Source organism: Rhinolophus hipposideros (genome assembly GCF_964194185.1).
Source record: "Rhinolophus hipposideros genome assembly, chromosome: 3".
In the NCBI taxonomy this organism is placed as follows: Eukaryota; Metazoa; Chordata; class Mammalia; order Chiroptera; family Rhinolophidae; genus Rhinolophus; species Rhinolophus hipposideros.
The window spans coordinates 100,201,471-100,215,474 of NC_138049.1; the positions used below are offsets into that span (position 1 = coordinate 100,201,471).

At 34.4% G+C, this 14,004-nt stretch overlaps 1 protein-coding gene across 1 annotated transcript in view; it reads right to left on the reverse strand.

Annotated features, from left to right (window-relative positions):
- Positions 1-14,004, reverse strand: part of DNAH8 (dynein axonemal heavy chain 8) — a gene marked incomplete at both ends in the record, with an annotated part of 336,864 nt that overhangs the window by 147,186 nt on the left and 175,674 nt on the right. The window contains 7 exons of the mRNA XM_081042394.1: positions 898-1,111; positions 5,571-5,693; positions 6,571-6,705; positions 7,183-7,325; positions 11,881-12,118; positions 13,518-13,658; positions 13,748-13,989. Of these exons, the coding sequence (XP_080898520.1) occupies positions 898-1,111; positions 5,571-5,693; positions 6,571-6,705; positions 7,183-7,325; positions 11,881-12,118; positions 13,518-13,658; positions 13,748-13,989 (1,236 nt within the window). The remainder of the gene's footprint in view (positions 1-897; positions 1,112-5,570; positions 5,694-6,570; positions 6,706-7,182; positions 7,326-11,880; positions 12,119-13,517; positions 13,659-13,747; positions 13,990-14,004) is intronic.

Consider the following 14,004-nt stretch of genomic DNA (forward strand, 5'->3'; position numbering starts at 1 on the left):
TCTCTGATTGATTCATAAAACTTCTTTAAATACTCAGACTACTACATTTTCTTGTTTTGCAATATGTGTTGAAAATTTTTTCCCCTCTGGGGCTTGTTTTTTTACTCTATTAATGTTACTTTTTAGATGAACAGAAGTTCTTAATTTTAATCTAGTCAAATTTATCATTTTTTTTCCTTTATGGCTTATGCTTTCTGAGTTTCATTTAAGAAGTTTTCTCCTACACAAAAGACATTTTCCCCCCAAACATTTATAAGCATTGCTTTCCATATTTAGGTCTTTAATCCATCAGTATTGATTTTATGTTTGGCATGAGGTACGAGTTCAATTTCAATTATTTCACTATAAAAATTACGAAATGCCCCAGTACCACCTATTGAAAGTCTACCTTTGTCCTTCTGATCTATAGTACTTGCAGTCAGATAACTAATGTCCACATATGCATGGGTCAGTTTCTCCCGGAAGTCTTCACAAACATAATTTTTGATGCTACAGTTTATGTGAGCCTAAATTTGGCATCAAAAATTTCATTTTCATTAATATATCAAAGTGCTACATTTGACTTAGCATATTATACTGTTAATCTATGGTCGAGGTGCTATCATTTATTAGCCCAAATTTCTGATCAATTCATGCCAAGAAAACCAAAACGCAAAGGTTTGCTCACCTTTAAAGCTGACCTTCACCAAGACTATTTCTAAATATTCCTGAGTCTCAAATTAAGCTCTAAACATGTCTTCTTCCTATGTAGTCCCTCTTTTACGGTATCTAGCTCTCTATTGCAGATACTCAATCCCTACTTCAGACAGAGCCTTTTTATCTCTTAAATAAGATTTTTCATGGCTTATGTCCACTACGTAATGCAATAAAAGAATTAAACACCTACAATAGTCATACCAAAAATTTTGTCTATTGAAGCATTTGAAGGCAATGTGCAATTAAACACAGTAAACTGTCGTTTTAAACGTTGTGGAATATCATTTCGACCACCTCCCGGGTGGATCATTGCTGCTATGAGCTGTACATCCACAATAGTGGTGAAGTCTCCAGGCTTATCCAGGCTGTACATTCCTTCCATTTCCATCATTTGTCGTACAATCTCATTAGTGATCTGAAAGGTTATACAGCAATATTTTAGTAACGTATCACAATTGTATTCCTCCATAGCTCCTATAAAATAGCACAGATGAGTTAGAAGAAAATACTCAGCTCTTCTCAATGAAGTGTTTGTGAACGTCAATGGTCATCTTAAATGATGCCACCCATGAAGTCTAAGCCATATGTTAAATGTGTGCGGCAAGTTCAAAGTACTCTTTATCACATTGATGGAACTAATTTTCAAATCAATTTAGATAAGTGAATTTATGGAATATTTGGTACAATTACAACAGTACTCAGAGTTACAAGTTTTACTATAGATGCCTTCACACTCAAAATTCAACACTTCAAAATACTTTAAATCAGAATGTGGGATGGTTTTACTCCTGAACTTTCACTATTACATTACTGAATGTTTGGTTTTTGGTTTTATGTCCTCATTTTATCTTTTCTGCAGCCTCTAACATTTCTAAAACTCTCTTCTTATTGAAAATTTTTTCCTCTCTTGGTTTCAGAGACTCAGTTCTTTCCAGGTTCATTCTGGGTAGCTTCCCAAGCCACACTTTTGCCACCCGTCCCTCACATGTAACTGTTCTTCAGGGTTCCTTCCTTCCTTTACTCTTCTCACTATTTCAGGAGATGACATCTCAACCCTACACCCTAGGAAATCTCAACTCTGTAACCCTAGCTTCAAATTCTCTTCTACGTTCCACACCTGTATGTCCAAATTCCTATTGGGCACCAAGTAGATGTCACACAAACACCTCAAATAAGGCAGTCTTTCATTCAACAAACATTTAATGAATGACTACTGTGTGTCCGGCTCTGTTCTAGCATAGACAAAAATCCCTGTCTTCAAGAGCACACATTCTGGTCGTAGGAGACAAAATGTACACATGTATGTTCGTGTGCATGTATGCATATACATAAAATGGTACATTATAAGCGTTTTGGAAAAAATAAAGCAGAGAAAGGACACAGGCAGTACTCAGGGGTACAACTGAATATAGGGAGCAGAGGAGGCTTCACCTCACATGACATATAAGCAAAGACTTGAAGGAGGTGAGAAAGGAAGCCATTTATATATCTAGGGGAAGAGTATTCCAGGTGGAGTAAACAGCAAATGCAGAGGTGCTGAGTAAACTGAGTACACCCAGTGTATACAAGGCTCAGTAAATGTGGTTGGAACAGTCATGAGAAAGTGAGATCAAACAGGGTAGGGTCTTTGGGTCATGGTAAGGATTTTGGCATTTATATTCTAAAAGTCTGGGAGGATTCTGAGCATAGGAGTGTGTCATGGGATCACTCAGGTTTTAATTGGTTGCTGATCTGAGAATAGATTAAGGGGGCAAGGGAAACAGGGAGGTAATGAGAAGGCATTTGTAGTGATCAAGAAGAGAAATGGTGGTTTGCAGAGGTATTAGCAATGGAAGTGATAAGTAGGGTCAAATATTGGATGTAGTTTGAAAATAGAGCCAACGTGATTTCCTGATAGAATGAATGTGCAGTTGCTATTTCTTGAGATGGAGAACACTGCTGGATGAGCAGGTTTAGGGAGTAACAGGAATTTGACTTTGACATGTTAAGTTTGGGATCCAACTAGACATCCTTAATTGGATAAATGAGCCTGAAATTCAGGAGCTCTTCAGAGTGCATAGATGATATCTGAATATGCCTCTACTTTCCTCACCTTATTGGAACTGCTGAGAGGTCTATCTGGCTTGGAACTCTGCTGAATGGGAGAGGAAAGTGGAAAGAAAAAAGGAAAAGGAGGCCTTTCCTGGGAGGTTATGGCCTCACAATGACACTTGCTCAGGTATGCACCCTGGGTATAACACATAACCTAAGCGGGCCAGAGACTTCCAAATCTTAACCGTGCTTTGAGATGATCCTGACTAAATAGACTCTGAAGGATCTGGCAAAAACAAACAAACAACCCCCACCCCCAGAAAACAAAACAAAAATAACTTCAAAACCTATCTGAATGAGGACATATCCTCCTAGGCTTTAAGAAATAGCCACTGATAATTTTTCAAGGGCAATGACCTAGCAATCAGTCAAAGATACATACAGAAAACAAGACAGCTTGAATCTGAATATGAACTATTAAAACCATAGAAAACAGAAACAGACCCACATAGACTTCACATGCTGGAATTAACAGATGCAGAAATTAAAACAACTGTGCTCAACATGTTTAAAGAAATAAACAACAAATTTGAAAATATATGTAAGGAATATGAAATTATAAAAAATGACAACATATTTGAAAGAAAAGAGAATCAAATAGTAACTAGAATTAAAACTCAATGAATAATTTGACAGTAGATAAGACTAAAAAAAGAGGATAAAATTAGTGAAATGGAAGGCAAAGGGGGAAATAATCTAGAACATAAGCACTGAAGAGAGAAAAGTTTGGGATGTATACAAGAGAACTACAGACACATAGAGGGCATAGAAGAAAGTCTAATATACATTTGGATAGAGTCTGAGAAAAGGGAATAAAATGAGACAGAAGAGATAAAGACTGGAATTTTCTAGAATTGATGAAAGACACCAAACCATAGTCACAAGTCCCAGTGAATCTCAAGCAAATAAATACAAATAAATATACGCCAAGAAACATCATTAAAATATATATGTATAATATATATACATATATATGTATATATGTATATATGTGTGTGTGTGTATATATATATATATATATATGTAATGTAAAGAGAAAGTCTTAAAAGAAGCAAGTGAAAAAAGGCAGATTAACTTCAGAGGTGCAATGCTTATGTGGTAGCTGACTTCTCAATAGCAACAAGGAAAACAGAAGACAGGAATATATTCAATGTGATGAAAGAAAATAACTGCCAACTTAGATTTTTACATTCAGCAGCAATGTCTTTCAAATAAGGATGAAATAAAGATACTTGCAGACAAATAAAAACTACGAATTAGTCAATAAAAGACCTTCTCTACAGGAAGTTCTAAAAGCAAAAGGGACATGATACCAGAATGAAGGCCTGAGATGCAAGAATAAATAAAGAGCAAAGAAAGTGGTAAATATGTGAGTAATGCAAATGAAGAGTGAATATACAAAAGAGTAAAAATAATGCCTCATGGGAGATCTTTTTAAAAAGAGAGATATATACTTAAAATACAAGTCAACAATAACATGATAAGTCTGGAGAAACATAAAGGAAATTGACATGTTCAAAGGTCATGGGATATACAAAATGGGAATAAAGGGTTTGTTTATCTTTATTTTTGATGATCTGTGCATGCAGAATGTACCGTCTAGAGTCACCACTAGAACGTAGAAAGTGAGTACAGTATATAGGTAGCAAACAAACAAAAGGAAAAATATCCATTTCCTCAGAGAAATAGGAAGAAAGCTGCAACACATCTATGCTCAGCTGAGGGCAAGGAAATGGAGGTGTTGGAGGTCTGGGGAAAAGAAGCAAGTATGAAACAGTCATCTCCCACAGCAGAAGCCTGAATGGATACACAGTACAAGACAAAGACATAAATATGAGACACGCAGTGATTGGGCAGCATGAAAAGCTCAGTTGAGGTCCATGATCATGATTTTAAAGTGAAACCAGGATTGTGTGGTTTTCTCCAATCAATTTTGCTGCATAGTTCAGGTGGATGGAGGGTAGACAGAAAGTTTTAACAAGACTTTAACATGGTTTAGGCAGATGATGAGAAGGTGTATGCTACAGTGATTATAATGATGGATCATAGAATTTCAGCTGGGAAAAGAAGGGAGAAAATGAGAGAAAATGATGGAAGGAAAAATAAATAGTAGCTCCATCTGGAGTCTGGACAGCAGAGGGAATAAGCTACAAAGAGTGGACATGGTAATCAGAGAATAAAATGCTTGAAGTTGAGATAATGAAGGAGTCACATCAATAATGAAAAAAGTGCAGGATATGACGGCATGAGTGAGTCATTCAGACAGGGTGGAAGACACCATTATTGGAGGAGGAAAGATCAAGGAACTGAGAGGCCAAATTAAATTTGTTAGCAGGTATTGGCATCACCAAGAATTATGAAAACAGGCTGCATAATTTGCATGGTACAGGGCAAAATGAAAATGCAAGGCTTTTACAAAATTATTAAGAATTTCCAAAAAGCAACAGCAGAGCATTAAACCACATGCAGAACCCTTTGAAGTGTGAGTTCCTGTGAAACTGGCCTTGTGACCGGGACAGTGCTAGAGAGAGTAACAGTGGTTCTGTAACTGAAGTCTTCAGAGGAAGAGGGGGTGTTATCTAAGGGGCTGATATGACTGCAACAATGTGATCTATAGATGATGTATTATAGAATTGTATACTTGAAATCTATGTAATTTTATTAACCAATGTCACCCTGATAAATTTAATTAAAAAAAAGACTGAGAATTTTTACTAGGCTTAGTAAGATGAAGGCTATTAACATTTTTATATATAACTAAGAATACCAATTAAATATCATACCTGATCTCCCCATTCATTAATGACTGGCATATTAATATCATCAATAAATACAGTCATTTTTCTTCCTCCTGGTGGCCCGTACGTGCTTCCCATTCGCTTATCCACATAGCTTTCAATTGTTCTCTGGAGACAAAGAAATGATTTGTCTTATGCATTAAATTTCAATCCAAATCAGTAATGTTGCAAACATTTTGCAGGGTGTCAGATGGGCACTTGTCTTATTAGGGAGACCACTTCACGGACAGTGTAGATGCCTGACCATTGTGTTGTACACCTGAAGCTGAAGCTGAAGAATACTGAATGTCAACTATAATTTTTTTACATATATATACATATATATGTATGTATGTGTGTGTATATATATATATATACATATATATATACATATATGTTCACAGGATGTGGAGTACAGCATAGGGAATAGAGTCAATGGAATTGTAACAACTACATACGATGTCAGAGGAGTAATAGATTGCGGGAGGGAGGTTATCACTTTGTTAGGGGTATAAATGTCTAACTATTACATTGTTTTGTATACCTGAAACTAATTAAAAAATGAAAAAATTTCAATCCATATTTCTAAAAATTATGAGTATGTTTTCCAGAGTAAAATATAATTTACTTATTTAATATGCATAAATGCCATTATTAAAATACACATTGTGAATTAAAAAAATAAGTTATTGGAATGTTAATCACTAATTTATATTCCTTAAAAGAGATACTCAAAAATTCAGCTTCAACTTCAATATTTGGCTAGTAATCCAAATTTTAGGCTATTAATAAATTTTAGGCTACTAATCAAAATATGCTATTTGGACTTGGCTTTAATCTCTGCCTTAGGAAGGTTAAATAGCTGAATGCCAACTGCAACACCATTTCTTCTGATATATTTATCTATACAGATATAGCTCAGTGTTTTGTATGCATATACATTTTAGTGTAACCACCACTTAAAATATTTAATATGTGGAATACTACAGCAAATGATGGGTTTTACCTGAAACATCATTGGTTCCGTGGCAGATGAAAAGTTTAGACTTTTGGATAAGTGTACTTCAGGATCATATTTTTTCAAATAGGCCTTAACCATTACAGTTTTTGCAGTTCCCTGCTCTCCTATGAGCAAAACAGCCTGCAATCACAGGATAATCATGTTGATAGGTGTTCTACAACATGTTTAGTTTTAAATATCTTATGGTTCTAGTAGCCATTCTTTTATTCTATAAATTAATACAACTCATTTTTAAAGATTTTTTAGAATTACACCTACATCAATGTAAATCCTAATTGAATTAAAGATTTAAATGTAAAATGTATACGATAAAAGTGCTGGAAGAAAATATGAGTGAATATTCACGTGCCCGCAGGAGTATGGAAGGATTTTGTAAGCAGACACCCACTTTCCTTAGCAAGCTGGAAGTCAGCAGTTCGGAGGATACCGAGTTAGAAGTATATCCTGGGACCGGGGGTTCATTTCCCAAACATGTTTCTCTCAGGTGACACTACCTCCATCCCATTGTGCTGGAATTTAATTTTTCTATCTGTTGTGTGTGGAAAGGGATGTGTTTCTTACATGTTTTATGATCATTCAAGAAACTATCAAACTTACTTTATTTTGTTTTGCAATGGTGTCTATCAAAAAATTTGTTCTAACATTGTCAACATTTGGAACCAAAATTGATGCATATTCTGGAATACTGTCAGTTGGATAAAAATATGGCTGAAGTTTCTTACTCCAGTGCTCCCAATCACCTATACAATAAGTAAAAATTGATCTTAATAAAACTGCATTCTTCAGAAGTAATCAGAACACAAAAATACAAGTGCTATAAACAATCAACAGAATTATGTAAACATTTTAAACATTTTCCTAAAACATGTTAACATATCTGCTTATCTAATCTCTTCTCTAATATCTAATCTAATATCTGCTTATTAAATGACATGTGTCATTTGATAATTAAATTTGTTTTGCCTCTTTACAAGGTTTTTTAATTACTAAATCATTCATCTAGAGAGATCTGGCCTGAGATTCAATCAGAATCAGCTAGTAGTAAAACCAATGACATGTTTAGTATCTAGTAGGAAACCACATCAACTGAAAGGATGGGAAAGACCAAAAGAGGGATTACTGATTACTGGACCAAGGATGTTCACCATGAGAAACAGGAAAAACAAATTTGGCCCAAAAACAGTGTCATAGAGTCCCCAGATTCTGACTTACAGTAACTACTAATTTACTGATTGGTATTATTGTTATAATAATAATTCTTATCACATTTCATCAATGTGATAAAAAACTTTATTTACATTTTGGCATCTCTTGAATGATGCCTTACAATCACTGTTGGCTAGGCAAACCTGGTCAGAGCTATTCATATTGTTGCCATTTAAATTGAGTTATTTGCATTGCTGTTATTTCACTGTTGAGTTTAACTGCCATTTTAAATGTCTTCAAGAAGATTATGCTATGATTTGGGATTGTACCCAAAAAAATTACCTTGTACACAGACTGCATGGAAAGAGAGCAAGGGTTACATTTGACAGTAGCAAAGCAAATATTCATCATTGCAAGAATCGATCCAATATCAAGTTTCCTTGTAAAATAATCAAGTCATATAAGTGCATGTTTAACTTTTGAGAAGCTGCCAAACTGTTTTCCAAAGCAGCTGTACCACTGTGTAGCACATGAGAGTTCCCGTTGTTTCACATCCTTGAAATATTTGGTATTATTAATCTTTTTAAATTTTAGCCATTCTAGTGGCTAAATATCCCCATGTGGTTTTAATTTGCATTTCCCTGAAGATCAATGACATTGTGTATCTTTTCATGGGCTTTTTTCACCATTCATAAATCTTCTTTGGTGAACCTATTTAAATTTATTATCCATTTAAAATTTGCCTATTTGTTATTATTGAACTGCAAGAGAATCGTTATGTATTCTGGATAAAATTCTTTTATCAGATATATATATATATATATATATATATATATATATATATATATATATATTTTTTTTTTTTTTTTTTTTTTTTCCCAAACATTTCTTCCCATTCTGTGGCTGGACCTTTTATTTTCTTAACAGCAACTTAAATAGCGAAAGATTTAAATTTTGATGAAGTCAAATTTATTAATTTTTTCTTTTATAATTTGGGCTTTTTCTGATCCTATCTGAGAAATCTTTGCTTAATCCCATGAGATAAACACTCTTTGTTTTCTTCTAGCAATTTTACAGTTTTAGCTCTTATGTTTAGCTTTATGATATATTTTGAATTCATTATTAAGATACATTTTTGTGGATAGTGTGAGGTAAGAGTCAAAGTTCTTGGGATTTTGTCTGTTTTTTGTTTTTTAAATATTTGGCTAATCCATTGTTCTGGCAGTACTGGCTAAAACCCCAATCCTTTCCTCTACTGAATTACCTTCACATCTTTATTGAAATCAACTGATTACATATGGGTGAGTCTATTTCTGAATTCTTAGCTACTCCATTCATGAAAATATATACCCTTATGCCAATACTACTTTGTGTTGAGTACTATGGCTTTATTATAAGCCTTAAAATTAAGTCATGTGACTTTTTAAAAAACTTATTTCCTTATTCCAGGTTCTTTCCATTTCCATATAATTTTATAATTCATTTCTAAATTTCAACCAAAAAGCTTTTCGGGATTTCCACTGTGATTACACTAAATCTATAGATCAATTTGGAATGAGATAACACTTTAACAATCTTGAGTCTTCTGATCTATAAATATTATTTCTCTCTCCACTTATTTAGGGCTTCTTTAATTTCTCTTAGCAGTTTTGTAGTTTTCAGTAAACAGATCATGTACACACATTTTGTTAAATTTATGTCTTAAGTATTTCATTTTTTTGGATGCTATTTTAAATGGTATATTAAAATTTCAATTTCTAATTGTTTCTTGTGAACTTGTAGAACTACAATTTATTATTGTGTGTTATCCTTTTATTCTGTGACCTTGCTCAACTTCTTTACTAGGTCTAATAACTTTTTTGAGGGTTCTACGAATGGTAATATCATCTGCAAATAAAGAGAGCTTCACTTATTCTTTTCCAATCTGTAGGTATTTATTATTCATGTTTGTTTGTTTATGGTCTTCTTGCACTTGCTAGAACCTCTAGTTAAATATTAAATAGAAATGGTGAGAAAGAACATTCTTGTCTTGTTCCTAATCTTGGTAAGGAAGTGTTCAGTCTCTCACCATTAAATATATGCTAGCTTTTTTGAGGATGTCCTTTATCAGAATGATAAAGTTCCTATTCCTTGTTTACTGAGAGTGTCATCATGACAGGGTGTTAAATTTTGCCAAATGTTTTTTCTGCATCTATTTAGAATACTGCATGGTTTGTTTTTTAATCTGTTAAAATGGTGAACTATACTGGTTTTTTAATGTTAATCCAAACTTCTGGTCTTAGAATAAATACCCACTTGGATTTAATATATTATGCTTTATATACATTATTGGATTTAATTTGTTAAAATTTTACTAAGAAATTTGTGTCAATATTCTTGAGGGATACTGGTCTATAGTTTCTTTTCTTTGTAATGTCTTTCTCTGGTGTTGGTATCAGAATAACACTGTCCTTATAAAATGGGCTAGAAAGTATTTCCTGTTTATCTAGTTTGGAAGAGTTTATGTAGAATTGGTATTATTTCCTCCTATGTAGTTGGTAAAATTCACCAGTGAAGTCATCTGGGCCTGGAGTTTTCTTTTTGGAAAGGGTTTTAACTATAAATTCAATGTTTTTTAGTAGAAATATGGATATTTGCCTATCTATTTCTTCTTGATGTTGTTTAGTAGTTTGTATCTTTCAAAGAATCTGTCCATTTCATCTGCATTGTCAAATGTATGTTTTTAATGTTGTTTCTAATATTCATTTCTTATTTTTTAAAATGTCTATAGGTTCTGTAGTGATGTTTCCTCTTGCATTCTGGACAATGGTAATTCATGCCTTCTCTTTTTCACCCCTGTTATCTCTACTAAGAATTATGACACTTTTATTGATCTTTTCAAGGAACCATCTTTTGGTTGGCTCTGGATTCTAAGGGAATTCATATCTAGATTTAAGGATGAATTTAATTTTACTTTGCATTTTGAGTTGGACCTCCCTTTTATGAACTCAAATCTTTAATAGCATCTAATCACATGCTGTAAAATTACTGGTCATTCTGATTAAAGATGACCAGCTGAAAAAAAATTCATTTACCTCAGTTTCTTTATAAAGGCCCTTTAAAATACAAACTTCCACTTAATCCTCATTTTCAAATGATTCCCCTTCCCTCAAATATGACTAGTGTCCCCCAAGCCTAGGGAACCCTGTGTATTACATTCTCCAAACAATAATTCTTTAGTCTTTGGCCAGTGTGGGGTAGATGCAATTGTCTAGTAGTATGGTTTGGAAAGAGGACCTGGAGGTGTGTTTCTTAAGCAGACTTACAATCAGCCCTCTGTTTTTTACCTCAACTTTGACCCCAGTTTCCAATGCCTGAACCCTTAGAAGGTTCTATAATGTACACTACCTTGTTTCTCAACTCTTCCCACTGCTAGTTTAGGGCTTACTTTTTTGACCAGTGTGCTAAATCAACTGCCACTTACCTTTCTGCTTTCTTGCTTTCAGAATGTAGTTATTGCTGTCTACTCTCCTATTCTTTTAAGTTTATGCATTTTAAAAAAGAATACCTTTGCTCTTTTGGGGTTTTAGGAAGAACCAGAGGTAAATACAGTTTTTAGGAAGCATTATTTTTCTTCTCTGAGACTTAGAAAAATGGGGAGATTGGTTCTGGATAAAGGCTCCAAGCTCAAGGGCATTTCTTTTAGAGAGAGGTGAGCTGGGCTCTACCACAAACTGCAGGCTGGGTCTCCTCCATGTGTGTAGGACCTATCTGTTTGGTTCATTCTCTACTTATTCTGACATTTCCAACAGAGAAGTTGTGGGATTGATCTGTTACTGCATCATGAAGAATCTGTGTTCTCTATACTGCTATCTTTCCTTGTCAAGCAGTAGAAAGTAGATAATGTAAGAGTATTGCTAACTTATTTATGCCAGATTTCACTTAGGCCACTCCAAAAGGAGGAGAAGTCAAGAGTCTCTATAACCAATTCCCAACATGGCCACTATGCAAAATTATACTATTCTTTGCATATATGCCCTTTAAAAATATATTAGCAATTATGCTATTCATACATAATTGGTTTAGTATTTCCCTATAGAAGAGTTTATTATATTTCCTATTTTAGGAAAAAAATGTCATTTAATTTCAGGTATAAGTGACTGTGCTTACCATAATCAGTAACATAAAACTCATACATGGTTTGATTTGTGCCTTTAGGTATTTTTGGTAAGTCTAACTTGCTTTCGTGATTTCGTAAAAAGACTTCAAGCTTGTCTCTGCTTTCCAATTCCAGAAGAGCTCCTAAACTCCACATTAGGCCAAACACAAATAATTTATGAAGATGTTCGACACATGAAACACCACCTTCTTCTTTTGAGGGAATTAAACCTTCCAGAAGAGTGAGAGACTGAAAATATTTAAAATACAACAAAATGAAATTTTATATTTAAATGTTTTAAATAAAAATTTTTAACGATAATACATTTAGAAGAAGGAGGGAAAGAGATAGCAAATAAATCTCTGGACACTGCATGATCACTATCCAACAGCCATCAGAATTTCAAAGAAAAGTCATCCTGCTTTCACTGGGCTGCATGGCCCAGCAAAAAGGACTGCTAACCCAGTTAATCTGGAGTTATGGTTTCTACTCCCAGCTCATGCCACTAACCGTTCTGAGTCTCAGTTTCCTGATCTGAAAAGCAAAAAGCCTAGACTAGATATTTTCTAAGGTTATTTCTGGTTCTAAAGTTGGTTACTCCCAATTTTCTAGATCAAAGATTTTATTTCTTTTTAACATTTTGCAGGGCTCAGAAAACTGTGGCCCCAGGGTCCTGCCACCTGTTTGACAAATAAAGTTTTACTGAAATAGAGTAACACTCATTCATGTACACATTGTGTCTGGCTGCTTTTGCAATATGACAGCAGAGGAGAGTGAATGAGACAGAGAGTTGTACAAAGCCTAAAATATTCACTTATGCAAAGCCTAAAATATTTGCCTTACATGCCCCTTTAAGAAAAAGTATGCCAACCCCCATACGGCATCAGAAAGAAATGTATCTACAAGTAAGACATCCTCAGTCTTTCAAAACAACATTATTTCAAGATAGGATTTTCATTTATATTATGCATTTTAAGTAATTGCTAAATATTCATTGATTTCTGCCTTATATATTATTTCTAAACCACCCACTCTAACTGACTGACATCCCTTATTCTAAAAGAGAATCAAAGCCTAGAATGGATAATGAGAGATCACTTATAGACCAGAATCAGGAGAGCCCTTAAAAATCTACGCTTAATTCTGTGTTTTACCCCCAAACACTAATAAGGAAAACTGAGTATGGAAAAAAAAATACTACAAACTACTTGGAGAATTGTTTAAAGGTTTCCCTATCTGGTATCCACTAAATTTGCAAAGCCAAGATTGCCATCCATCTTCTCCTGATTTCCACCAGCTCTTTTTTGTACTTTTCTGTAGAACTGCCAGCTTTATTTATTTATGTTGCCTACTCTCATTATTGGACACACTTTCTGAGAAGGTTACTAAGCTTGACAATGAGAAAGATGGTTCGTTACCCTTCCCCTGACAACACCCCCCGTGGGAAGTGAAAAATAGAAAAGAGATAGCAGTAAGAGCATTAACGAGCTCTTTAATAGGAATCCAACTTCTCAGAGCCTTCACAGTCACATGATTAAAAGATTTCTACGGATTGCATGAATTTTCTATTTCAGATGTCTCTAAACTGCAACTTAGTGAAAAAAAAATCTCAAATCTAAGTAGTGAATGTACAAAAAAAAAATCTTACTTGCATGATATAGTTGCACTCTAAGAGTTGCATTTTGGGACTGAGGTTTAGTTTCATAAATGTATATATATCTTCAAATATTTTATCATACAGACTTTGGAATACAGACGCTTCCTGTGCAGTGCGCTTGTTCAACCATGCCTGCAGCAAAGAAACAGAATCTCTGTTTATTAAGGAAGTGAAACATGGAAAGCCACCGAGCGTGCTTCTGGGGGCATCTCTGTCCCCACCTGTAGTATCGGCCTCCAGTTGAGGGCAGAGCTGCTGATGTAGACCATGCCCATCCTAGAAACGGTGGCAGGAGAGGCATTCTCAATGTTGTGGACTTCGAACAAAAGCTTACAATTAGGGGACATGGGGATGCGATCTCCATTAGCTAATGTGAGCGTCTTATTGTCGTCCAACACAGAATTTAAATTCTCAATCCAAATGGCATCTACAGGGCCATCTAAGATAAGGAATATGTTTTCACCTGTGAATAATTAAA